Genomic DNA, 26,534 nt, shown 5'->3' with positions numbered 1-26,534 from the left:
ACACATTTTTGTAATTTTCACTATTTGCCAGCTTTGCTACTTTTGACAGTACTTCTTCAGCTATCATTTGAGACCTTAGTTTGATTTTTAGTAGCCTATACTGTTTTTCTCTTGAGTACTGTCCCATTCTATGTACTTCTTCAATCTCTTTCTCCATTACCTGTTCCTCCTCTTGTATCTCTTTCATAATTGCTTTTACAATTTCTTTCTCTTCTTTTTCTCTTTGGTATCTGTGTACATTATGTTTTTCTTTAATACCATAAACTACAATGCACTTCTTTTTTATTCAGTGTCTCTTACCCAGTTTTCCTTTTCTTTAATTACCATTTCTTTAGCATTTTCCTCTACCTACTGTTGTACTATTTCTTTAAAGATTATTTTCTGTTTTTCTTTTGTTCTAGCTTCCATTGATTCTTTATTTCTAGGAGATCCATCTCCTTAATTGTTTCTCCTTTCTCAGTCACTGATTGTATTTTTTTTTTTTTTTTACTTCTTTTTTCAACACCTCATCTTTCTTTTTATCTTCATTTTTCATTCTTTCGTTATCACTTCTGACCATATTTAATTAGTTTTTTAGATCATTAAGCTCTTTGTTTATCTTGCCATTAGCTGTTCGTAGTTGGTTTATCTCTCTGTACATTGCCCTATATTCATCTTTCAAATCTATTAATTCCTCCATCAAATCAGCAATATCCCAATTTCTTAGTACATTTTTATACCTGGTTTCTCTTTCCACATCTAAACCTCTACCTAATAATCCTCTTTCTTTTGGAAATCCTGAAAAAACATTGGTGTCCCACCTTTGAGTTGATTTTGGGGTATCAATCATGCATGATTTTTTTGGTATCACCCCCAGTGGTGACTCGACTCTGCTCATGTCCAAACCTCCCTTCATTGGTTCACTTTTTTTTTTCTTTTCTTTTTTTTATTCTTTCCCCATTTTGTGTATCTAATACACTATATACTTGAAATTTATTTTACCATTACAATCACTCAATAAACATGACTGCTTCTCTTTCATAAATTACAACTAGGTGTTTCTTTTTGTTGTTATCGAAAAAGTATTGTACAAGAGCTCATTTTCTAGCTGTTCACCCACATCCAGTTACATCTGTGTCTATGTACCTCTGATCCATGGTGGGGGTCAGCATAAAACTTGGGCAATTAATGCCCCCATGCATTAGAAAATTAACTAAATGGAGAATCCCATACATACAAATCTCTGATATATGAAGATTCAAAGGTACGAAAAGGGAAAAAAGTGAAGACAATTTTCTCTATGCAAAAGGTATATGCTTTGATGGTACAAAATGAAAGAACATGAAAAGAAGGATGTAAATACTGTACAGAATCAAGTCTACTGTATGAGTGACCCAGTCTTGCTTCAATATATATGAAAAAAAAAAAAAAAAAAAATCTAAAGGTATGTATCCTTTTCACATACAGACGCTCCTCAACTTACATTTTAGTTACGTTCTGAACGGCCGAACCTAATGTGAAAATGAACGTAAGTTGTTACTGTACGTTACAGTAATGTATGACCATTCATACTGTACTATACATCCATAAATTCTATTACCGTATCTTATAAAACACCCCTAAATCATTAATTATAAAAATAACATTGTAAAATAACATTAATATCAAATAAATTAAATTCAAGCAACATAATTTCAATTAAATGAGGTTTATTCAAATTTATTTACCTTTGGCAGTGGTGCTTAAAGTGAGATGGTGGAGGAGGTGGAGGAGGAGGAGGAGGAGGAGGAGGAGGAGGAGGAGGAAAAGTCACATAAGGGCTTGTGGATCATCGATGTAGTTTCACTATCATCGAAGAAAGTTGAGGTTGAGGGTTGAGGGTCAGCTCTTTAAGAGGTTGAAGGTTGAGGTTCATCGTCTTTGGAGGTCGAGGGTTGAGACTCGGAGGCTTTGGAGGTCGAGGGTTGAGGCTCAGCGGCTTTGGAGGTCGAGGGTTTAGGCCGAAAAACTTATCCAAGGATGATTGGATTGTCTTCTTTTTTTTTCATCATAAATTATACGGTAGCATTGTACAACCACTCCTCGTTTAACAACGACAATTGGGACCAGCGCGCCGTCGTTAACTGAATTGGTCGTTAAGCGAAAGTGTATACATATACGTACATGTACTGTATGTATAATGTCCAGCAATACATGTATCTTTATTTTCGTGTATTTTCCCTCTTTTATACAGTACATTAAAGCTTTATTTACTGTTTATTTACGGTGGTTAGGTTCCTGAAATTACCGTATATGACCAAATCCGCATATGCTGACATTCCATATTGAATACCGGGGTATTTTTTTAGCTTCGACCATGGGCGCAATATAGCAATAGAAAATTATTAATTTTGTAAATTAAAATGTATCAACGTAATATGCAATGTTTTGGGCGGAAATGAAAGTAAAAAGTACCATGCTACAAGAAAATATGCTAATGAACGAAGTCGGTAGCATAGGATTGGGACGCCATCTTGTCGTCTGCCAACGTCTCTCACGACTACGACAACGAGGACGAGCCGGATGACATTTAATTTGCAGGTAATGATTTATCAAACACAGGTCAGGTTAGTTTAGTTTAGGTTAGACGAATTTATCATCCTTTTATTTCTTCCACATCGGCATCTATCATAACATGGTGCACCATTCGTCCGACATGACTTCGTTACTTACGAAATTTGTTTTAGCACCTTTTTTTTTTTTTTTCCGCTCACAAAATTGCATATTACTTTGATACATTATAATTTACAAAATTAATAATTAATTTTCTATTGCTATATTGCGCCCATGGTCAAAACTAAAAATTTACCACTACCGGTATATACTGTACCCCAGGTAGTTTTTGCAGCTTGCAGGATGGTAATGTAGACCTAAGCTTCAGAACACTTTACCTCACAGGTAATATCCACCGTACAAGTTCATTTATAACATCATACAAATTTGCCTCAGCCAACTTAATTATCGTACACGACGTCGTAACTTCGGGAGATTTACGTTAAATGAATATTGGTCTGTCATAAAGCCCATCGTTACTCCGAGTTGTCGTTAACTGGGTAGGTCGTTAAACAAGGAGTGGGTGTATTGCATCGTATATTCTATTGGTGACCCTTGTGTGACTCTCAATGTTTGGGTCCTATCTCTCAAAAATTGCAAGGGCTTGGTCTATGAGAGAAAACCCTTCCGCCAACAATTTGGACTCAAATTTCTTCATCGGAATGGGCACGTTCAGTCTGTTGTTTGTGCCATGTAAACAATGGATGCAGTGTCATGCGTATCTTTTGAACGTCTCGTAATATGGAGAGCGCGCTAAACTAAAAAATTCACTCACAAAAATTTTTTTAAAATTTTTTTTTTTTTTTTACAGTCAGTTCAAACTTAAATCGAAAAAACGTAAAATGAATGAACATAAGTAGAGGAGCGTCTGTATAAGGGATTACTGATACGAGTGCCTAAACAGTTATTTCCACCAGAACTTACTTAGTGTGTCCAGTTGGGTCATGGGAGAGTGAAAGGAAGGGCATCAATGAGCTCTCTTCGTCCACCAGAGACCAAGCACAACTTGATAAAAAGAATGTGCAGTCACTCGAGCTATTGCCACCCAGTCCATGCGGCAGGCCTGTGACAAAGATAATCATCATCACTATTAGTGATTGCCTGTTCTTTAAACATTGTATTTCTGTTATAAATAAAGCAAATTAAATTCTAGGATGGATAGCATGATCCTTTTGACTAAAAATCCAGATGTCACTAAATCATCAGTTTGCTCATATTTGGAATGTACTCTTTGAGCATGGTCCTTGAATATCATTAAAAATATTGACAGATTAGCAAAGGTACAGCAATGAAAGTATGTGAAAATCACATAAAATATTTGAACCTATTTTCCTAAAACAAAGGATTACAAAGAAAGAGCATGCTGACAAGTGACCTTTTGGTCCATAACTTGGTTGGGTGTGAAAACAATAAACAAAGGAATAAATAATAATAAAGATAAATTATGATAATTTACATTAAATATGAAAAAATAAATGTCAGGCATTACAGTATATTACCTAGGTATTTATTCAAATGAATCTTAAAACTTTGAACTGTACAACATTGCACTGCCTCTGCAAGTTTATTCCATTCATTTATTACATGGCTGGGAAAGTTGCTTTTACCCACTTCCAAATCTACATCCTGACATTTTGAAACCACCATTCTTTGTCTGACTCACAGTGTGAAAATTTCATCACTTTTGATCTTGTCATTCCTGTTATTATCTTAAAGATCTATATCAAATCACCTGAGTCTACGCTTTCTTTTTAAAGAAAATAGATTCATATTTATCAATAAATTTTTGTACAATTTATTTCTGATATTTGGAATCAATTTTGTGATCGTTGTTGTACTTTTTTTAATATGTCAACATCTTTAATGAGATTCAGTGACCATATGGAAACAGCATATTCCAAATGTGGACAAACTAATGATATATAGCTTGTTAATGACAGATGGACTTTTAAAATCAAAAGACCACACAATCAGTCCAAGAATCTTATCTGTTTTCTCTAAGATGGAAATACACTGGTTAGATGATTTGAGATCATTATTGATAATTACACAGAGATCCTTTTTATTATCCACTTTTGTTAACAAATTTCCAAATAACCTGTAATCATACTTATTGTTATTTTTTCCTATGTGCATTACTTTAGATTTATACATACATGTATCAAGGGCTTTTTCCCCCTTACAAGGGAGGTAGCCAAAGTCAAAAGGCATAATTCCACTACCACCCATTTTATCCCCATCAACTCTCATTCACCATCCCTCCCTCTTTTCTTGGCTCCTCCTGGATGATGGGTCATTCCTGCATCTCACCCACTGCCTTGGGTCAGAAGCAATGCAGCAAGATACAGCACATCCATAGCAAGGCCATTTCATTTAATTGGTGACCACCCCTCTCCATCCCCTCATGAAGAAAAAGAGAAGATGGGGAGAAATCCCTTCAGGCTGCATCAAAATATCAATCACACATAACCACTCCCTAACCCCCCATCCTCCACCCACTCCCTTCCATGCATCACAACATCAACTATATACAACCATTTTCCACTCATCTCTATCTTGTCTTCTCCTTTCCTTCCTCAATAGACATCCCCCATTTTCTCAATGCCCCTTTTACCTATCCATCTCATCCTCACTTGCCCCCTCCAGTTCACTCCATCCTTCATACAATCTCCTTTTAGTATCCATTTCCAAATGTCTATTTCTCATTACACATTTTAATCTCCCATGGCATTTATTTACTTCTCTCAATCTATAGTCTACCTCCACCTACGGTCCTCCTTTTCCTGTCACATACACCCCAAATATCTAAAGCTATGCACTTCCTCCAGCCTTAATACTCACTTCCAATTTGCTGTCATTTTCTCCCCTTGTACATCTCTTTACCTTATATTTACCCACATTTACCTTCAACTTCCTCTTTTCACAGACCTTCTCAACTCAGCCACTAATTTCCTTAATCCTTCCTCTGATCCTGCTACAAGCACAGTGTCATCAGCAAACAACTAGCTTATCTCCCATTTTCTTGAACCATCTTCAATCCCCAGCTCATTACCCTCGCCTTTACTCTTTGCAGCACCCCATCCATGTACACATTGAACAGCCATGGCAACATGACATCCCTGGCGAAGTCCCACCTTTACCTCAAACCACTTGCTCTCTCCATTTCTAATTCTAACACAGGCTCTAATGTAAAAACTCTTGACTGCTCTTAAAAGCTTTCCTCTTATTCCATATATTCCATATACATAGATCTGGAAAAGGTTTATAATAGGGTAGACAGGAAGGCACTGAAGGAGGTTATGCAGTTATATGAGATAGGAGGAAAGCTGTTAAAAGCAGTCCTTACATTTACTTGGGTTAAATTTCATTGGCCACTTTTCAAAACATTGCTGTAGTTTATCTAAATCTTCTTGAATATCTTACGCTGACACTCTCTTGTTATGAAGGAGATGGTATCCAGGCCGATGTCTCCAGACCCCTGTTCTCCGATAGTTGCCTGGAAAGTGACGAAGAAGTCTTCGGGGGAGGAGATCGGAGTCTGGCACCGAACCCACTTGTTTCTGGTTCCAAAGGCTCCCTCCTTTTTCCACACTGTTTTCGTCACATTGGTTGAGGGCACAGTGAGGCTAACACTTAAAAAAGAAAAATAAATGAATAAAATAAATTGAAGGAAAATGAAAGATACATAAATAAATCTATATACTAAGAGCTTTTTCCCCCTTATAAAGGAGGTAGCCACATCAAAGGCATGTACCTGCTCCCATCTATACACCACCATTTCCTCCCTCTCATCTTAGTTCCTCATGGATGACAGGTCATCTCTGTATCCCACCCACTGCCCTGGGTCAGAAGCAATGTACCAAGGCACAATACATCCACAGCAAGGCTATTTCATTTACTTGGTGATTCCTCTTCATTCCTCCATGCAGAAATAGAGAAGACAGAGAAAACCCTTTGGGTTGTATAAAAATATCAGTCATATATAAGCACCCACTTTCCTCTCATCCCCCACCCCTCCCTTCCTTGCATAACAGTATCATCTAGACACAGCCACTCCCCACTCATCCCTCTCTCCTGCCTCCTCCCTTCCTTGCTCAACAGACATTCCCCTCTTACTCAATGTCCCCTTCACCCCATCCAGCCATCTCATCCTTGGTCATCCCCTCAAGTTCACTCCATCTACCTTTGCCTTCCACATCTCTTTTACTAATCTTCCTTCACTCATTACATGTGTCCAAACCATCCCCATACTCTTTTATCAGCCCTATCTGCCATCTCCTTTCATACTCTATTTCTCCTCCTCATTTCTCACTCTATCCAACTTAGTAAAACATACCATATTACTCAGACATTTCATTTTAAACACATTCAAACTGTTTCTCTCCATCTCTTAAATTCCAAGTTTCTGCCCCACACAATGCTGTTGGCACAATCAACCTTTTGTACAATCTCTTCTTTGCATCCATTTTCATATACCTATTTGTCATGATACTTTTTAATCCCCCAAGCCATTTACTTGCTTTCAATCTACACTTTACCTCCACCTCCACTCCTCCCTTTCCTGCCACATGTAATCCCAAATACCTAAAGCTATCAGGTTGGCTGAAGGCAAACTCTGATGGTTTTATCTAGCTATGAATGTTGGGCACCAATGTTATGATAGGGCTTTCACAAAGGGCAAGAAAAGGGGGAGGGTACAAGACAGCGAGAGAAGTGACTACTGATTTTCAAATCATGTCACAATTTGGTCTGTTTGCGGGGTAAGGGAAGGTGAGAAACCAAGGAGCAGCAAGCCAGTATCACAATAATGCTCTCAGGCAATCTGAATCCTTGGGGTTTGTCCAGCCTTTATATGCATGGGCAGGTCATGACCCATGCTCCTAATTGGGGTAGTCAAGTGTGATGCATGGGAAGTCAGAGGCAAAATGATCTTATGCTGGTGACTCATGAAGACAGAGGGTATGCATTCCTCAATGAATCCAGTGTTCATCATCATGTGGCTGGCCGAGGTGCAGGTTAGTAATCACTGGCCGATGCTGGTACTGCATGTGTGTTCCTCAAGGAGGGTTTGCTCCACCTGTGGGCCTCAAAGAAGTTTTGGGTTGAGTCATGCAGCTGGGTGGTGTGTGTCCCATGGGACCAATTGCAGGTCAGTAAGGTCATGGGACAGCCAGAGAAGAGATGAGGACAGGAGTGAGGACCAAGGAGTGAGGACTATTTCCTAACATGCTCCCATGGAAGTCAAGGCTGAAAGTAAAGTCCTGTGGAACCTCAACACGAAATTGTCAAGGGAGTTCTCATAACAGGGTCAGAACTTGAAGGTTGGGGTAAAGTTGGCCATCTTCGTACAGGGGTAGCAGCAGGTGGCAGTCCATTTGCCACAGGGTAGCGAGCCTCAGGGCACTTGGCTACTCTCGTGGGACCGGAGTTGTCCTGTACATTGTGGACGATGTTGATGAAGTTGGTGCATCTCAGGAGGCTGCTGAGGGGATCTCATACCTGGAATGCATCCAGGGATCATGTTGTACAGTGGCACTGGAGTGCCACTGTACAACATGATAGATACTTGAGAATGGTCGTGGTTAGTGGGTGGGGCATTAAGCCACGGGACATCATGAACTTGACAGTTGAGGTTGCCAGTCATAAGCTTTACCGGAGTTGAGGTGTGGGACCTTGTGATCTCCGTTGAACATGTGGGTGGGTCAAGGTGGGGTCACTCACAGCTCTAGTTTGCTAAAGGATCTAGTGGCAGTGGTGGTAGGCAAGAGTGTAGGCAGTTGAACTGGCTGTCAGCAGGCATGGCAGGCAATGATGGCAGTTGAGCTGGTGGGCAGCAGTGGCAGGAGTCAATCTGGCAGAAAAGTGGCATCAGTCGGCAGGAGTCAATCTGGCAGAAAAGTGGCATCAGTCGGCAGGAGTCAATCTGGCAGACAAGTGAAGACAGATACCTGTGGTAGGTGAGAGTGTAGGCAGTTGAACTGGCAGTTGGCAGATGACCTGGCAGGCAGCAACAGCAGTTGAGCTGATGGGCAGGTAAGCTGGCAGACAAATGGTGGCAGTCAATCTGGCAGACACATGGCTGCAGTCGATCCAGCAGACAAGTGGCAGCAAATTCCTGTGGTAGGTGAGAGTGTAGGCAATTGAACTGACAGTCAGCAGACGTAGCAGGCAGTGACAGCAGACATGGTAGGCGAACTGATAGTCATGCTGGCAGGCAGCTGTGACAGGCAATCTGGCAGACAAATGGTGGCACTTGATCTGGCAGTCAAGCGGCGGCAGATATCCGTGGTACGTGAGAGTGTGGGCAGATGAACTGGCAATCAGCAGACATGGCAGGCTATGATGGAAGTCATGCTGGCAGAGGGCAGACCTAGTAGCTGAAGTAGCAGTCATGTTAGCAAACAACCTGGCAGACCAAGTGGTAGCAGACAACCTGCAGATCAATTAATGGCTGGCAGCAGTCAATTGGAAGACAGTGGTGGTATATGATCCAGCAGATCAAGTGGAAGCTGTCAATATGGTGGTAGTTGAGCGGCAGAGCTGGGGATTGGGGGCCCCAAATGTTGGGCAGCCAATATCAGGCTGGCTGAAGGGAAACTCTGATGGAGAAAGAGTTGGTTTTATATAACTATGAATGTTGGGTGCCAATGTTATGATAGGGCTCACACAAAGGGTGAGAAAAGGGGGAAGGGATGAGACGGCAAGGGAGGTCATGACTGAGTTTCAAATTGTGTCCCAATTTGGTCTGTTTGTGGGGGAGGAGGAGTAGGTGAAAAAGCAAGGAGCAGCAAGCCAGGTTCACGCATGATGCTCTGAGGCAATCTGAATCTTCGGCATTTGTCCAGCTTTACATATACATGGGCAGGTCATGACCCATGCTCCTAACTGGCACAAAGTCAAATGTGATGCGTGGGAAGTCAGTCAAAACGTTCTTATGTTGGTGACTCATGAAGACCGAGGGTATGCATTCCTCAGTGAATCCAGTGTTCATCATCATGTGGCTGGCTGAGGTGCAGGTTAGTAATCGCTGGCTAATGCTGGTACTGCACATGTGTTCCTCAAGAAGGCTTTGTTCCAACTGTGGGCCTCAAAGAAGCTTTGGGTCAAGTCATGTGGCTGGATGACACGAGTGTGTCCCAATAAGTGATTGGGATGGCCAGAGAAGACATGAGGACAGGAGGAGTACTGAGGACTACTTCCTAACACTATCCACTTCCTCCAGCTTCTCTCCTTTGAGACTTTCCAACTCATTGCCATCCTCTCCCTTTGAACATCTCATCCCCTTGCTTTTACCCATGTTCACCTTCAACTTTCTCCTATTGGATACCTTCCCAAACTCTGTCATTAACTCCCTTAATCCCCCTCTAACCCTGCCACAAGCAGTGTTATCAAGAAACAACTGGCTCACCTCCCACTTTTCTCCATTTTCTTTAACCATCTCCAGTTCCCTGGCCATTACCCTTGCATTTACCTCCCACACCACCCCATCCATGTACACACTGAACAGCTATAGTGACATGACACATCCCTGATGCAGTCCCACCCCATCTCAACCCACTTGCTCTCTCCATTTCTAATTATAACACAGGCTCTATTACTCTCATAAAAACTTGTGACTGCCCTTAACAGCTTTTCCCTAATCCCATATATCTGCAAAACCTCCCACAGTGCCTTCCTGTCTATTGTGTCATAAGCCTTTTCCAAACCCATAAAACCTTTTGCTAAAGGTAAATGGCACAGATGGACAAATTGTAATGGAAGACGAGATGTTAAAGGGAAGGGCAGAGTATCTTAGACAGCTGTTGAATGTGGAGGAGGATAGGGAGGGATTGGTGGTAGCAGTGAGAGGCCCTAAGAAAATGTTGGTGAAGGGAGAGGAAAATAAGAAAAGATGAGGTGCAAGTAGCTCTGAAAATTATGAGAAAAGGTAAAGCACCTGGGTTAGATGGGTGTCATACAGTGTCTGACAAAGGAAGGAACATTAATAGTGGATTGGCTAGTGAGGTAGTTTAATGTGTGTCTAAGGGAGGGTAGAGTGCCAGAGGACTGGAGGAGTGCCTGTATAGTTTCACTTTACATGGGAAAAGGAGATAAACGTGAATGTAGTAGTTTCCAAGGGATCAGTTCGATGAGTGCAGTTGGGAAGGCTTATGGGAGGGTTTTAATTGAGAGGATTAGGAGAGGAGCAGGGAGCACAATTAGTGAGGAACAGTGTGGATTTAGGAAAGGTAGGGTTTGCATGGATCAAATTTTTGTGATGAGGCAGATATGTGAGAAATAAGTAAATAAATGAATGAATAAATGAATAGATAAATAGATGGATAAATAAATAAATTAATACATAAATAAATTGTCTAGAGTTTATCTACATACATATACCAATTTCCACCTTACATGGGAGGTAGCCCAAAAACAAAGGCATAATAACTCCCACCCATTTCATCCCCAACATACTCCACTCTCCTTCACCCCCTTCCCTCCCTCTTATCTTGGCACCTCCTGGATGATGGGTCATCTACATACCAAGGACTTATGAAGCAGGTAGCAGAGACAAAGGCATGTACCCACTCCCACCCATTCTACTCCCATCCACCATCCCAGTTTCCCTCTCATCTTAGCTCCTGATGGATGAAAGGTCATCTCTGTCTCCTACCCACTGCCTGGGTCAGAAGTAATGCAGCAAGACACAATACACCCATACACTCACAGTCCACAGCAAGGCCACTTCACTTAATGCCCCCACCCCCATGCACTTTCATCAACCCTATCTCCAAATTCCTTTTCACCCCCACTCTCCTCATTTCTCGCTCTATCCAGCCAAGTAACCCCTACCATACTTCTCAGATATTTCATATCAAACACATTTAAACCCTCCCTTATGTTCCATGTTTCTGCTCCATACAGTGCTGTTGACACAATCACCCATTCATACAATCATCTCTTAGCATCCATTCACAATTTACTTGCTTCTCTCAATCTACATTCTACCTCCATCTCCACTCCTCCCTTTCCTGCCACATGTGCCCCTTAGTATCTAAAACTATCTACTTCCTCCAGTCTCTCTCCCTTAATACTCACTTCCAATTTGCTGCCATCCTCTCACCTTGTACATCTCATCACCTTACTTTTACCCATATTTATCTTAAACTTCCTCCTTTTGCACACCTTCCAAAACTCTGTCACTAACTTCCTTAATCCCTCCTCTGATCCTGCTACAAGCAGTGTCGTCAGCAAAACAACAACTGGCTTATCTCCCATTTTTCTCCGTTTTCTTTAGTCATCTCCAATCCTTTGCCCAATACCCTTGCATTTACCTCTTGCACCACCCCATCCATGTACACATGGAACAGCCATGACAGCATGACACAGCCCTGCCAAAGTTCCACCTTTACCTCAAACCACTCACTCTCTCCATTTCTAATTCTAACACAGGATCTATTACTCTCTTAAAATCTATTGACTGCTCTTAACAGCTTTCCTCCTATCCTATATATCTGCAATACCTCCTACAGTGCCTTCCTGTCTACCCTATCATAAGCCTTTTCCAGATCCATAAAGGCCCAAAAAAACATCCTTACCCTTTGCTAAAACTTTTTCACATATCAGTCTTACTACAAAAATCTGATCCACACAACCCTTACCTTTCCTAAACCCACACTATTCCTCACTAATTACTCCCTCTATTCTTCTCCTAATCATTTCAATCAAAACTCTCTCATAAGTCTTCCCAACTACACTCAACAAACTGATCCCTCTGAAACTACTACTAAAGTTTCTCCCATTTCCTTTGTAGAGTTGAACTATACAGGCACTCCTCTGGCACTCTACCCTCCTTTACACAAACATTAAACAACCTCACCAGCCAGTTCACCATCACTGTACCTCCCTCTTTTAGACACTCTGCATGACACCCACCTAACCTAGGCGTCTTACCTGCTCTCATAATTTTACTAACTGCTTTCACCTCTTTCCTTATTTCTCCTCCATTTTCCTTAATCATCTGTAATTTTCTTAGCACTTCCCACTGCAACTACCTTTCCCTCCATACCTTCCTTCACATTTAGCAACTCCTTTTAATGCTCTGCCCATTTTCCTCTTACTGCTGTGTCTTCCATTATCATCTCTCCATCTGCACCTTTATTGTCTCTACCTAATTCACCTCCCCATCATCTATTGATTTCCTTCCAAAACATTTTTTAACTACTTAAAATTTTCTTTGGTACTCTTCCCCCATTTTACATTTGGGGGAGGGGGGTCTCCAATTTAATGAAGCAGCCTTGCTGTGGATGTGCTGTGTTTTGCAACACTGCTTCTGACCCAGGGAAGTGGATAAGATGCAGGGATGACCCATCATCCAGGAGATGCCAAGATAAGAGGGAGGGAAGTGAGTGGATGGGAGTGGAGTATGTTGGGGAGGGAATGGGTGGGAGTGATTTTATGCCTTTGTTTTTTGTATACCACCCTTGTAAGAGGGAAAAAAGCCTTTAGTATATGTATTTTTTTTTTTTTGTACCTCTCATATGGTTCTCTTGTCCTATTTTGCAACCAATCTATGTCCTCTTCTACAACCTTCTTTGCTTCATCATCCCACCACTAACTACCCTTCTATTTCCTCCCATCTTCCTTGTTCCAAGCACCATTTTTGCACACCTTGTGACTTCCTCCTTGAAACATCCCCATTCCTCTATTCCCATCTCTACTCTATCCTTCACTTCCTCCCACTCTTCTCCTGGCTTCTCTTCATACTCTTCCTTTTCTTACTTATTTAAGTAAGCACCTCCAAACCTTTTGTCCTTTTCCTCTGTCTCCATCTATCCTCCACTCTCAACTTACCTTCCACCAAAATATTATCTGATATTCCCCCACTCTCTCCCCTTAGAACATGTACATCCAAAACTCTTCCTAATCTTCTCCTGGTTACCACTATATAGTCCATTAAAGCCCTATCTACCACCCTTCCATCCACCACCATCTCCCATGTGTACTTATGCTTGACTTTCTTCCTAATAAACACTGTGTTAGCTATCATCAACTCTCTAAACATATCTTGACCAAAAGCTCTCCACTATGATTTTTTTCCCTGGAACTCCACACTTCCCAACCACTCTGTTTATTGGTTCATCTCCTGCTTCATCACTGAGATCTCTCAATACCACTACATTGACATTTCTCCCTAAACCCTCTATGAACTTGTTTAAATCTATCCAAGAAGCTTCCCTTTCCTCTACACTTTTTTCACTACCAGGGCCATATGCACTTACAAAGACCCACATCTCCTTTCCCAGTTTCACCTTCATCTACATTAACCTTGAAGAAATCTCCTTCCACTCCACCACACACTTGCCTATCTCTAACTTACTAGTATAGCCACCCCTTTCCCTCATCCTCTCTTCACTCCTAACACCCTCCCCACTACATTCCCAAACTCGCCCCTCCCTTTCAGCTTAAGTTTCACTAAATGCCAACACATCCATCTTTCTTCTTACAAACATGCTCCCTATCTCTTTCCATCTAGAGAAAGGCATTTGAAGAAGATTGTCAACACTGACCACAACTTACCTGAGAGACCCGATACCACTGCCATACATGCTGGCCCAGAAACTGAGGCAAATGGGATCCTCCCTGCCCTTGATAGTCTTAGACACCAGTCTGGCTGTATTCCCTGGGCGTTGTGGGTAGGCGCTGTCAAAGATGGCACAACCTCCTGAATGTGGTGAAAATACAATAGTTTCTGTTGTTAAAATACAAAGACTGGCTGGTGGACTGGCTGGTGAAGGAAATGATAGTAATACAGAAAGAAATAATGGGTTAAATAACAAACCTTGATGTCAGGAAATTGCACAGCCCAGATAGAATAGCAAATTGGATATTAAAAAAATGTAAAGAACTAGCAGACAAAATATACAACATAAGTTGCTTGCTCAAAGAAGGAAAAATGCCAGAAGACTGGAAAAATGCTGATATCGTACCAATTTATAAAGGAGGAAATAAGGAAGACCCAACAAATTACAGACCAGTTTCCCTTACAAGCACAGTAGCTAAAATCTGTGAAAAAGTTATAAAAAGTAGATGGATAAAACATCTGGAGGATAACAATATACTGAATCCGAGACAATTTGGATTTAGACAGGGAAGATCATGTACCACTAATTTGATCTGCTTTTACTCAAGACTACTAGATATAATACAAGAGAGGGATGGATGCGCCGATTGTACTTTCTTAGATTAGTTTTTGATAAAGTCCCTCACAAGAAACCATTAAGAAAACTGGAAACCATAGGAGGGATATATGGTAAAGGTAAACTATCTAAATGGATGGAGGACTTTTTGCATGGAAGAAAAATGAGGGTAGTGCTCAGAGATAAGACTTCTATTTGGGAAGAGGTAATTAGTGAAGTCCCACATGGATCAGTGTAGGCTCCAATAATGTTTTCCATTTATGTGAATGACATGGATGAAGGTGTGGAATATTACATGAGCTTCTTTGCAAATGATGCATAATTGTTAGAGTGAGTACTGAAATGAACTGTGACTCACTACAGAGAAATCTGAACAGGGTTTGGAAATGGAGTCAGAGGTGGGAAGTGGAATTTGGAAAAAGCAAAAAAAGGATATAAAGTTGATATAAAATTGGTGAAAAAGAAGTAAAGAAAGAGGCATCTAGAAAAAACCTGGGAGTGATCATCACAAAAGATTTGTCCCCTGATAAATAGATAAACAAAATTGTCGGCAAAACCCATAACTTGCCAAGATCAATAAAAGTGGCTTTTACCTACTTGGATGAAGAAATGGTAAAGAACATACTAGTCACATTGATAAGGTCTAAATTGGAATATGCAGTGACACTATGGTCACCCAGTACAAAAAAGAATATAAAGAAGATTGAGAGAATCCAGAGAGCAGCTATGAAGATGGCCCCAGAACTATCAAAACTCAAGATTGTTAAAACTGGAGTTGCCGACTCTGGAACAAAGGAGAGTAAAAGGTGTCTTGTTGACCATCTACAGAATTATGAAAGGCACAGAAGTCCTTGATAAAGAAGACTTACTAATATGGGATAAGACAAACACAAGAGGGCATGGAAAGAAGCTCAAAAAGGTCAATTATAGGAGAGACCTGAAAAAGAACAGCTTTCCCACAGAATGGTGGATGTATGGAACATACAAGACAAAAGATCAGTGTGTGCAAAAACAATACAAGAATTTAAGAGCAAACTAGATATGGAGAGGTACAAAGACGGGACACCCCAAACATAACTCCCCTTCCTGTAAGATACAACTAGGTATATACACACTGTGCTAAAGGTACTTTCATTTTATAAATTAATTTTGAACAAGTTGGAGAGATATAATCAATCATCCAATTTATCCCCATTTCCACCTCTAAGTTGTGTGAAATTATCCAAGTATAGTCATAACCTAATCTAACCTAAAATGTGGGACTCACCAAAGTTGAGCTTTGAATCGTCATAAAACAGGTGACAGCTAGAGGGCCCTGTTGCTGTCTTGTCCCCACCTCGACGAAGAACCCAACCAGAGCCTTCATCATCATTTTTAAAGTGGCACAGGTCATTGTCGAAGTGGCAGTCGACTGCAGAAGGGAGAGGAAAATCACATCATGAACTGATGAGAATGTTTTGTAAACAACAAGTATAATGAACTAATTATACACTGTAGACATGTTTATGAACACAATGGATTATCTACCTAAGAATGCAAACATAAATACATGCACAGAGTATGTAAAGGTAATGATAACTTTTGCTTCAAGTTTCATTGACTAGAACCTCACAGCTTCTGGGAAGAAACTTTGAGTTGATTAATTGTATTAGTGTGGAAAAGTTTCTATATCATTAGCATAGAGAAGTAATAGTGGGAGAGGAGCAGCCAGTTGTCTACTCATTTTATATGAAAGTACAGGGAGATACTGTTAAAGATGACAGATGGAGATCTGGGGCCCAGTTCAGACATTGAGGATCAGTCTGTGAGGACTATACCTCTAGGTTGAAGTATGGATGTTAAAAGATTTTGGAAATAGGCTACTGGGACATGATTCTCGCTGATGTCCATTTTGCACGACCATGCCTGTGTTTATAGACAGAAAGTAGGCACATGGGAAGGATATGTGGCATTCCCCACCGAAGTGAGGAGTGAGAGAAAACAAAAATAAAAATTGAAGTCAGGATCATTGCCATGGTATGTCTGTCTTTGTCTCAGTGCAGCACCAAAGGTAAAAAAGGAGGTACAGTGATGGTGGACTGGCTGGTGAGGTTATTTAATGTTTGCTGGAGAGAGGGTAGAGTGTTGGAGGACTGGAGGAGTGCCTGTATAGTTCCACTTTACAAGGGGAAAGGGGACACATGTGAATGTAGTAGTTTCAGAGGGATTAGCTTGTTAAGTGTAGTTGGGAAGGCTTATGGGAGGATCTTGATTAAGAGGATTAGGAGAGGAACAGTATGGATTTAGGATGAGTAGAGGTTGTGTAGATCAGATCTTTGTGGTAAGACAGATATGTGAGAAAGCTATAGGAAAGGTGAAGGATGTTTTTTGGGCTTTTATGGATCTGGAAAAGGCTTATGATAGGGTAGACAGAAAGGCACTGTGGGAGGTTATGCAGATATATGGGATAGGAGGAAAACTTCTAGGAGCTGTCAAGAGTTTTTATGAAAGTAGTAGAGCTTGTGTCAGGATTAGAAATGGAGAGAGTGAGTGGTTCGAGGTAAAGGTGGGACTTCGTCAAGGATGCGTTATGTTGTCCTGGCTGTTCAACTTATACATAGATGGGGTAGTGCAAGAGGTAAATGCAAGGGTAGTGGGTCAGGGATTGGAGATGGTTAAAGAAAATGAAGAAAAGTGGGAGGTGAGCCAGCTGTTGTTTGCGGACAACACTGCGCTTGTGGCAGGATCGGAGGAGGGATTGAGGAAGTTGGTGACAGAGTTTGGGAGGATGTGTGATAGAAGAAAGCTGAAGATAAATGTGGGTAAAAGTAAGGTGAAAGTGGCAGTAGACTGGAAGTGAGCATTAAGGGAGAGCAACTGGAGGAAGTGGATAGTTTTAGATACTTGGGTGCAAATGTGGCAGGAAAAGGTGGAGTGAAGGTGGAGGTAGAATGTAGATTGCGAGAAGCGAGTAAATGCCTTGGTGGATTAAAAAGTGTAATGAGGAATAGACATTTGGGAATGGATGCTAAGAGGAGATTGTATGAAGGAGTGATTGTGCCAACAGCACTGTATGGGGCAGAAACATGGAACATAAGAGAGGAAGAGAGAAGGAGTTTGAATGTGTTTGAGATGAGGTGTCTGAGAAGTATGATGGGGGTTACTAGGCTAGATAGAGTGAGAAATGAGGAGGTGAGGAGAAGAATGGGGGTGGAAAGGGAGTTGGGAGATAGGGTTGATGAAAGAGTATTAGGATGGTTTGGACACATGGAAAGAATGAGTGAAGAAAGACTAGTAAAAGAGGTACGGAAGGCAGATGTGGAGGGAGTGAACATGAAGGGACGTCCTAGGATGAGGTGGATAGATGGGGTGAAGGGGGCTTTGGGGAAGAGGGGAATGTCTGTTGAGGAAGGACGGGAGAGGACAGAAGACAGGGGTGAATGGAGAATGGTTGTATATGGATGATGTTGTGATGCATGAGGTGGAATGGGTGGGGGGATGGGGGGTGAGGTAGTATGTGTGAGCAAAATTTGATGCAGCCTGAAGGAATTTCTCCCCGTCTTCTCCTTTTATGCATGGGGGGGACGGAGAGGGGGTCGCCGATTTAATGAACTGGCCTTGCTGTGGATGTGCTGTGTCTTGCAACACTGCTTCTGACCCAGGGCAGTGGACAAGGTGCAGGGATGACCTGTCATCCAGGAGGTGCTAAGATAAGAGGGAGGGTGGAGGGGTGTGGAGTGTATTCAGGGATGGAATGGGTGGGAATGATTTTATGCCTTTCCCTTTTTGGCTACCTCCCTTGTAAGGGGGAAAAAGCCTTAGTATATGTATGTTTATATTATGTTTATATTATATATATATACATATATATGTATATATACATATATATACATATATATATATATATATACATATATACATATATATACATACACATATATATACATACACATATATATACATATATGTATATATATATATACATATGTATATTTATACATATATATACATATACATACATATACATATATAATTTGGGAATGGATGCTGGGAGGAGATTGTGTGAAGGAGTGATTATTGTGCTGCCAGTGCTGTGTATTGGTGGGGTGGGGGCAAGCATGGAGCATGAGAGAGGAGGAGAGGAGTTTGAATGTGTTTGGGATAGGGGTTGCTAGGCTGGATAGAGTGAGAAATGAGGAGGTGAGGAGGAGAATAGGGGTGGAAAGGGAGTTGGGTGATAGGGTTGACGAAAGAGTATTGGGATGGTTTGGACACATGGAAAGAATGAGTGAAAAAAGATTAGTAAAAGAGGTGCGGAAGGCAGAAATGGAAGGAGTGCACATGAAGGGGCAACCTAGGATGAGATGAATGGATAGAGTAAAGAGGGCATTGGGAAAGAGGGGAGTGTCTGTTGAGGAAGGGAGAAGATAGGAAGATGGAGGTGAATGGAAAATGGTTGTGAGGATGATGCTGTGATGCATGGAAAGGAGGGGGTGAGAGAGTATACGTGAATGATAAATTGACATAGCCATAAGGGATTTCTCCTAGTCTCCTCTTTTTCTGCATGAGGGGACAGAGGGGGAGGGGGGTCACCAATTAAATGAAGTAGCCTTGCTGTGGATGTGCTGTGTCTTGCTGCACTGCTGACCCAGGGCAGTGGGTGAGATGCAGAGATGAACTGTCATCCAAGAGGAGCCAAGATACGAGGGAGGGAAGGGGTGAATAGGAGTGGAGTATGTGGGGATGGAATGGATGGGAGTGGATTATATGCCTTTGTATTTTGGTGACCTTCCTTGTAAGGGGGGAAAAGCCTTTGGTATATATATGTGTGTGTGTATTTACCTAGTTGTATTTTACGGGAAGGGGAGCTATGCTCATGGTGTCCCATCTTCACATCTCATTTTATCTAGACTGTTTTTAAATTCATGTATTGTTTTTGCACACACCACTTTCTCATCTAACTTGTTCCAAATGTCTATTACTCCGTGGGGAAAGCTGTTCTTTTTCAGGTCTCTTCTATAACTGTCTTTCTTTATTTTCTTTCCGTGTCCTCTTGTATTTCTACTATCCAATTTTATTAGATCCTCTCTATCAATAGTTTCTATGCCTTTCATGATTCTATAGTTATCAAGTCTCCTCTTTTCTTTGCTCTAATGTCTGTAGCTCAAGTTTTGCTAGTCTCTCTTCATATGATAGTTTTGAGAGTGTTGGTGCCAATTTTGTAATTGCTCTTTGTATTCTTTCAAGTTTTGTTATACATTTTTTTGTACTTGGTGACCACGTCGTTGATGCATATTCCAATCTTGGTGTTATCAAAGTGACTAGTATTTTCTTCACCATTTCTTCATCCAGATATGTAAATGCCACTTTGATTGTTCTTATTAGATTGTAAGTTTCTCCAAAAATCTAGTTTATATGTTTCTCTGGGGACATATTTTTCATAATAATGACTCCCAGGTCCTTCTCATTTTCTACTTTTTTATTTCTTCTTCTCCTAATTTATATGATCCCACTATTCTTTTTTGTTTCTTCCAAATTCCATTATACTACGCTTCTTAATATTGAATTACATCTCCCACTTCCTACTCCATTCCTATTTCTATTTCCTCTGTGTATTCAACTCCTCCTTATCGTAGTTTCTCTAATTCTTGTTTGTTTTTCAGTCTGTTGTTTACAAATCTATAAGATAGTTTTGGTTGATCTTTACATTTTTCTATGACATCTTTTTTGTATTTTCTTCTCTGCACACTTGTACATATTCATTTCTATAACTAGTATATATTTTCCATTTTTCAGGTCTTTTGTATTTCTTCCATTTTATCCTTTTGTCTTTTAACTCCCTACATCTTTTGTTGTATCAACACTTTACATATCCTTTTTCTTGTTTTATCCTTTTGTCTTTTAACTCCCTACATCTTTTGTTGTATCAACACTTTACATATCCTTTTTCTTGTTTTATCCTTTTGTCTTTTAACTCCCTACATCTTTTGTTGTATCAACACTTTACATATCCTTTTTCTTGTTTTATCCTTTTGTCTTTTAACTCCCTACATCTTTTGTTGTATCAACACTTTACATATCCTTTTTCTTGTTTTTGTCTTGGAACATACTTTTCCATTCCTTTATAAATTTTTGTCAAAATATTCCATTTCTCTTCTACTGTTGTTTCCTCCTTGTGTATCCTTTCCCAGTCTGTTTTTTGAAAGAATTCTCTTATTTTATCAAAATTTGTTTTCAATACATTAATCTTCCCTTTCTACATTGTTCGTTTTTTCCCATGTATTTTTCCTCAATTAGTTCCAGTTCAACCAATATGTGGTCACTTTTACTTATTGGTGTCTTATATTCAATCTTGTCCACTATTTCGGGTTATGTGATTATTAGGTCCAATCTCAATGGTTCTTCCTCATTTCTATACCTAGCATTCTCTTGTATCCATTGCATCATTGCATGTTCTACAATCACATCAAGTAGTACATTTCCCCATAGGTCGTCTCCACCCTTCACTGTCAGCTCTTCCCAGCAGATTTCTTTACAATTAAAGTCACCCATTATAACTACTCCTCCTCCATCTTCCATTATCTTACTTAGTGTTATCCTTGTGTCTTCTAACATATTTTTTGTGTTCTCTCTCTTCCCATGAAGCCATTTTAGGAGGCACACAATTTACCACAAACTTCCTGCTCTTTCCATCCCTGTCCTCCACTTCCATCATAATCATCTCTACTCTATTCTTTCCATATGTGACATTCCTCACATTTATATCCTTCTTAGTCAGGAACATAACTCCACCCCCTTGTTTTACTTCTCTGTTTCTAATCCAATAATTATATGCACCGTGTCCTACACTGTTGGGTGGTAGTGGACCTTTCAATTTTGTCTCTATAATTCCCATTATGTCTGGTTCTTTTTCCTTCAGATAATCATTCAGTTCATTCAAGCCTGTTATTAAGCCATCTATATTTGTAAGATACTTTTAATTTTCTGCTACTTCCATTATGCTTTCCATTTCCCTCTGTTTTCCTCTGCTATGAACCATTTCCTCACTTTCATATTCACTACTCTCCAATAGAATTTCTCTTTTTCTGACTCTGTTCTTTTCTCATTTTTTTCCATAGCTTCTATTCTTTTTGTTTTCTCCTCTCTTTCCTCTTTATTCATTTCTCTTTTTATCCATACCTTTTTATATTGCTCACTGTCTGCTAGTTTCCCTGTTTTTGCTAAGATATTCTCTGCTGTTGTTTGTGACCTGAATTTCACCTTAATTGGTCTGGTCTTATCTGTATTGTATTTCCCTAGTCTATACATTTCTTCAATTTCTTTCCCTGTTTCTTGTTCATCTTCTTGAACTACTTTTTATATCTTGTTTACTTTTTCCTTCTCCTTTACTCTTTTAGTCCTATTTGCATTATGCTTCTCTTCCATCCCTAATATAAATACACATTTCTTTTGTATACGCTAAGTCTCTTACTATATTCTCCTTCTCCCTCATCACTTTACTAACTGTGTCCTTAGTTTGTTCTTTCATCTGTTGTTTTACTATATCTCTAAATTCAATTTTGTTGTTCTCTTGGACTTTTCTCCAACCCTGTACCTCTTTTGCTATGGACTCATTATTCTCCTTATTATTATTCTTTAATTCCTCATTCTCATCCTTTACTTCCTTTTGTCTTTTTAATTCTTCTATTTCTTTATTTAGGTTTTGGTTCTCCTTCTTTAGTTCTTCGTTTATCAACTCTTTGTGTAATTCATGTAAGTTGACTTAACCTAACCTCCCACTGTTCATTCATTTTCTCTAGTTTTTCCTCTATACTTGCTAATCGGGGAGGTTGTCATCTCCTCCCTTATTAAATCCATGGAAATAATTATCTTTACCTTCCATTGCACTGCTCTTATCTATATTTCTAATTTCTACATTTTTACTAACCTCTTCGATTTCACCTCTATCGTCTGCAAATCTTTTGTTGACATTCCTTCTGACTTCCGGGGCCTGTTCGTCCCCTTCGTCATTTCCTTCCATTTTCCTCAGTAATCCCTCCCTTTCTCCATTTTCTTCACCTTCCCACTACACCACAAGCTTTCCCCTTCCCTACTAATACAACACAGGTACTCCCTTGTTGAGATCCGCGAAATTTGAAGTTTTCCCTTTAGTTCCAAACTTCGCTGTCACTTCGACTGCCGTGTGTGTGTATATGTATTGGGGGAAGGGTGATCACATTTTTTTTAGTTTTGAGGGGCTGTCACCTGCCTGGACCTCAACCTTGCGGTAGTCATGAACCTACTTTACCCTTGATACTAACATTCACAAGGTCCAGGGGTGATGACAATATTGTCGACAGCTGCATAACCAGGATATCCTGAGTATTTAAAATCTTTCTTGGCAACAAAAGCAATGCTGTGGTCCTCATTTGAGGTGTAGGTAACAGTTGAGCTGCTCCATTTTCCTCCTGTTGGGTCATGCTTGAACCAAAGGAGTTTATTTCTCCTCAAAGATTTCCGCAGGTCATGATAAGAGAAATCTACTTGTTGAGAGAACTGTATATATTGGACTTCGAGGGAATATAAGCTGAGACCATCAGTGGTGAACTGAAAGAGGATACAATGAGTAGACATGGATCAAAGAACCTTTCTGATGGCCTTGCTCATCCAGAATAAATAATTCATATAGACTGCAAAATTAGGTTAAATTTTAGTTGTGCACACCTATGCAATATAGCAACAGAAAATTTATTATTAATTTTGTAAATTATAGTAGATCAACGTAATATGTGATTTTCTTGGCAGAAATAACAAAAAAGTTGCTAAAACCTATTTTCTAAAAAATGAAATCTTGGCCGTTGAATGATATGCCATGTTTGTTTTGATAGGTGCTGAGGTCGAAGAAATGAAAAGATGATAAATTAGTCTATTCTAACCTAAAATACCCTAAACTAACTAACCTTTGTAACCTAACCAATGTTTAGTAATGCGGTACCTCAAATTCTAAAGATCATCCGGGTCATTGTCATCACGGATGCTGATGGCCTGATTATTATTGTATCTCTGGCAATTAACAGATGACAGCAGAACCCCGTGTTCTCTCAAAGTACAAGGAAGCCCTATTGTCTTTGTAACAGTGCTTAATAACGTCACCTGGAGTTGGAGAACACCTGGAGTTGGAGAACACCCAGTCCACAACGTGAAAGCCATCGTCTGATAGTGACTGGACTGGCATGGTGTCTGTACCATATCCTAGCAGCTTTGTTCATTAGTAAATTTGTTTGCAGCAAGGTTTTTTTGTTTTTTATTTCCGCCAAGAAAATAGCATATTACGTTCAAGTATTATACATATACACATATACCAAAGGCTTTTTTCCCCTTACAAAGGAGGTAGACAAAAAACAAAGGCATAAAAATCATTCCCCCCCATTCCATCCCCAATACACTCCACTCCCCTCCACCCCTTCTTGGTATCTCCTGGGTCAGACGCAGTGTCGCAAGACACAGCACATCCACAGCAAGGCTCCTTCATTTAATCAGCGACCCCCTACCTCTCCGTACCCTCATGCATAAAAGGAGAAGACGGGGAGAAATCCCTTTGGGCTGCATCAAATTTTTCCAACACATACTACCTCACCCCTCATCCCCCCACCCATTCCACCTCATGCAACACATCATCCATATACAACCATTCTCCATTCACCCCTGTCTTCTGTCCTCTCCCGTCCTTCCTCAACAGACATTCCCCTCTTCCCCAAAGCCCCTTTCACCTCACCCATCCATCTCATCCTAGGTCGCCCCCTCATGTTCATTCCCTCCACATCTGCCTTCCATACCTCTTTTACTAGTCTTTCTTCACTCATTCTTTCCATGTGTCCAAACCATCCTAATACTCTTTCATCAACCCTATCTCCCAACTACCTTACCACCCCTGTTCTCCTCCTCACCTCCTCATTTCTTACTCTATCCAGCCTAGTAACCCCCATCATACTTCTCAGACACCTCATCTCAAACACATTCAAACTCCTTCTCTCTTCCTCTCTTATGTTCCATGTTTCTGCCCCATACAGTGCTGTTGGCACAATCACTCCTTCATACAATCTCCTCTTAGCATCCATTTCCAAATGTCTATTTCTCATTACACTTTTTAATCCCCCAAGGCATTTACACGCTTCTCTCAATCTACATTCTACCTCCACTTCCACTCCTCCCTTTCCTGCCACATTTGCACCCAAGTATCTAAAACTATCCACTTCCTCCAGTCTCTCTCCTTTAATACTCACTTCCAGTCTGCTGCCACTTTCACCCCTTGTACATCTCATCACCTTACTTTTACCCACATTTATCTTCAACTTTCTTCTTTCACACACTCTCCCAAACTCTGTCACCAACTTCCTCAATCCCTCCACTGATCCTGCTACAAGCGCAGTGACATCCACAAACAACAGCTGGCTCACCTCCCACTTTTCTCCAGTTCCTTTAACCATATCCAATCCCTGACCCACTACCCTTCCATTTACCTCTCACACCACCCCATCCATGTATGAGTTGAACAGCCAGGGTGACATAACACATCCCTGACAAAGTCCCACCTTTACCTCGAACCACTCACTCACTCCAATTCTAATCCTGACACATGCTCTACTACTCTCGTAAAAACTCCTGACAGCTCCTAGAAGCTTTCCTCCTATCCCGTATATCTGAAAAACCTGCCACAGTGCCTTCCTGTCTACCCTGTCATAAGCCTTTTCCAAATCCATAAAAGCCCAAAAAACATCCTTACCTTTTCCTATAGCTTTCTCACATATCTGTCTTACCACAAAAATCTGATCTATGCAACCTCTACCTGTCCTAAATCCACACTGTTCCTCACCAATTACTCCCTCTGTTCCTCTCCATCATGATCCTCCCATAAGCCTTCCCAACAACACTTAACAAGCTAATCCCTCTGAAACTACTGCACTCACACTTGTCACCTTTTCCTTTGTAGAGTGGAACTATACAGGCACTCTGCCAGTCCTCCGACACTCTACCCTCTCTTTAACATTCATTAAATAACCTCACCAGCCAGTCCATCATCACTGTCCCTCTTTTTTTCAGACATTCTGCATGGCATCCATCCAGACCATGTGCCTTACCTGCTCTCATCATCTTAACTGCCTTCACTTCATCCTTCCTTATTTCTCCTCCATTTTCCTCAATACGGTCATTTTCTTAGCACTTCCCACTGCAACTACCTTTCCCTCCCTATCCTCCTCCACATTTACTCTGCCCATTTTCCTCTTACTGCCTTCTCTTCCATTATCATCTCTCCATCTGCACCTTTTCCCTTGTCCTATTTTGTAACCAATCTGTGAAAGCTCACTTCTTCTCTTCTACAACCTTCTTTGCTTCCCCATCCCACCATTCACTACCCTTCCTTCTATTCCCTCCTGTTCTCCTTGTTCCACACACCATCTTTGCACACCTTGTGACTCCCCCCTTGAACCATCCCCATTCCTCCTCCACTCCTAGTTCTACTCTATCCTTCACTCCCTCCCACTTCTCTCTCAGCTTCTTCTTGTACTCCTCCTTTTTTTTCTCATTTAAGCAGTTCACTCTAAGCACCTCCCTACCTTTTGTCCTTTTCCTCTTTCTCCATCTATCCTCCACTCTCAATTTACCTTCCACCAAAAAATGATCTGATATTCCCCCATTCTCTCCCTTTAGAACATGTACATCCTTAACCCCTTCCATACGGTGACGCCTACGTAGGCGTCATGAGGAGCAAGTGGGTACACGAGGATGCCGACGTCGGCGTCTTGATTATATTTATTGTAGTCGTAC

The 26,534-nt window shown here is 40.7% G+C and overlaps 1 protein-coding gene across 2 annotated transcripts in view; it reads right to left on the bottom strand.

Moving 5' to 3' along the window:
- LOC143036846 (MAM and LDL-receptor class A domain-containing protein 1-like) overlaps positions 1–26,534 on the bottom strand; it is an 89,006-nt gene that overhangs the window by 32,229 nt on the left and 30,243 nt on the right. For both annotated transcript variants that reach the window (XM_076204684.1, XM_076204685.1), the window contains exons 5-9: positions 23,030–23,315; positions 16,018–16,161; positions 14,131–14,275; positions 5,995–6,203; positions 3,496–3,634 (exon numbers count right to left, since the gene is read on the bottom strand). In XM_076204684.1, the coding sequence (XP_076060799.1) occupies positions 3,496–3,634; positions 5,995–6,203; positions 14,131–14,275; positions 16,018–16,161; positions 23,030–23,315 (923 nt within the window). The remainder of the gene's footprint in view (positions 1–3,495; positions 3,635–5,994; positions 6,204–14,130; positions 14,276–16,017; positions 16,162–23,029; positions 23,316–26,534) is intronic.

The sequence above is a fragment of the Oratosquilla oratoria genome, chromosome 21, assembly GCF_046742065.1.
Source record: "Oratosquilla oratoria isolate Oo_2021 chromosome 21, ASM4674206v1, whole genome shotgun sequence".
In the NCBI taxonomy this organism is placed as follows: domain Eukaryota; kingdom Metazoa; phylum Arthropoda; class Malacostraca; order Stomatopoda; family Squillidae; genus Oratosquilla; species Oratosquilla oratoria.
This window is presented reverse-complemented; position numbering and strand designations above follow the sequence as displayed.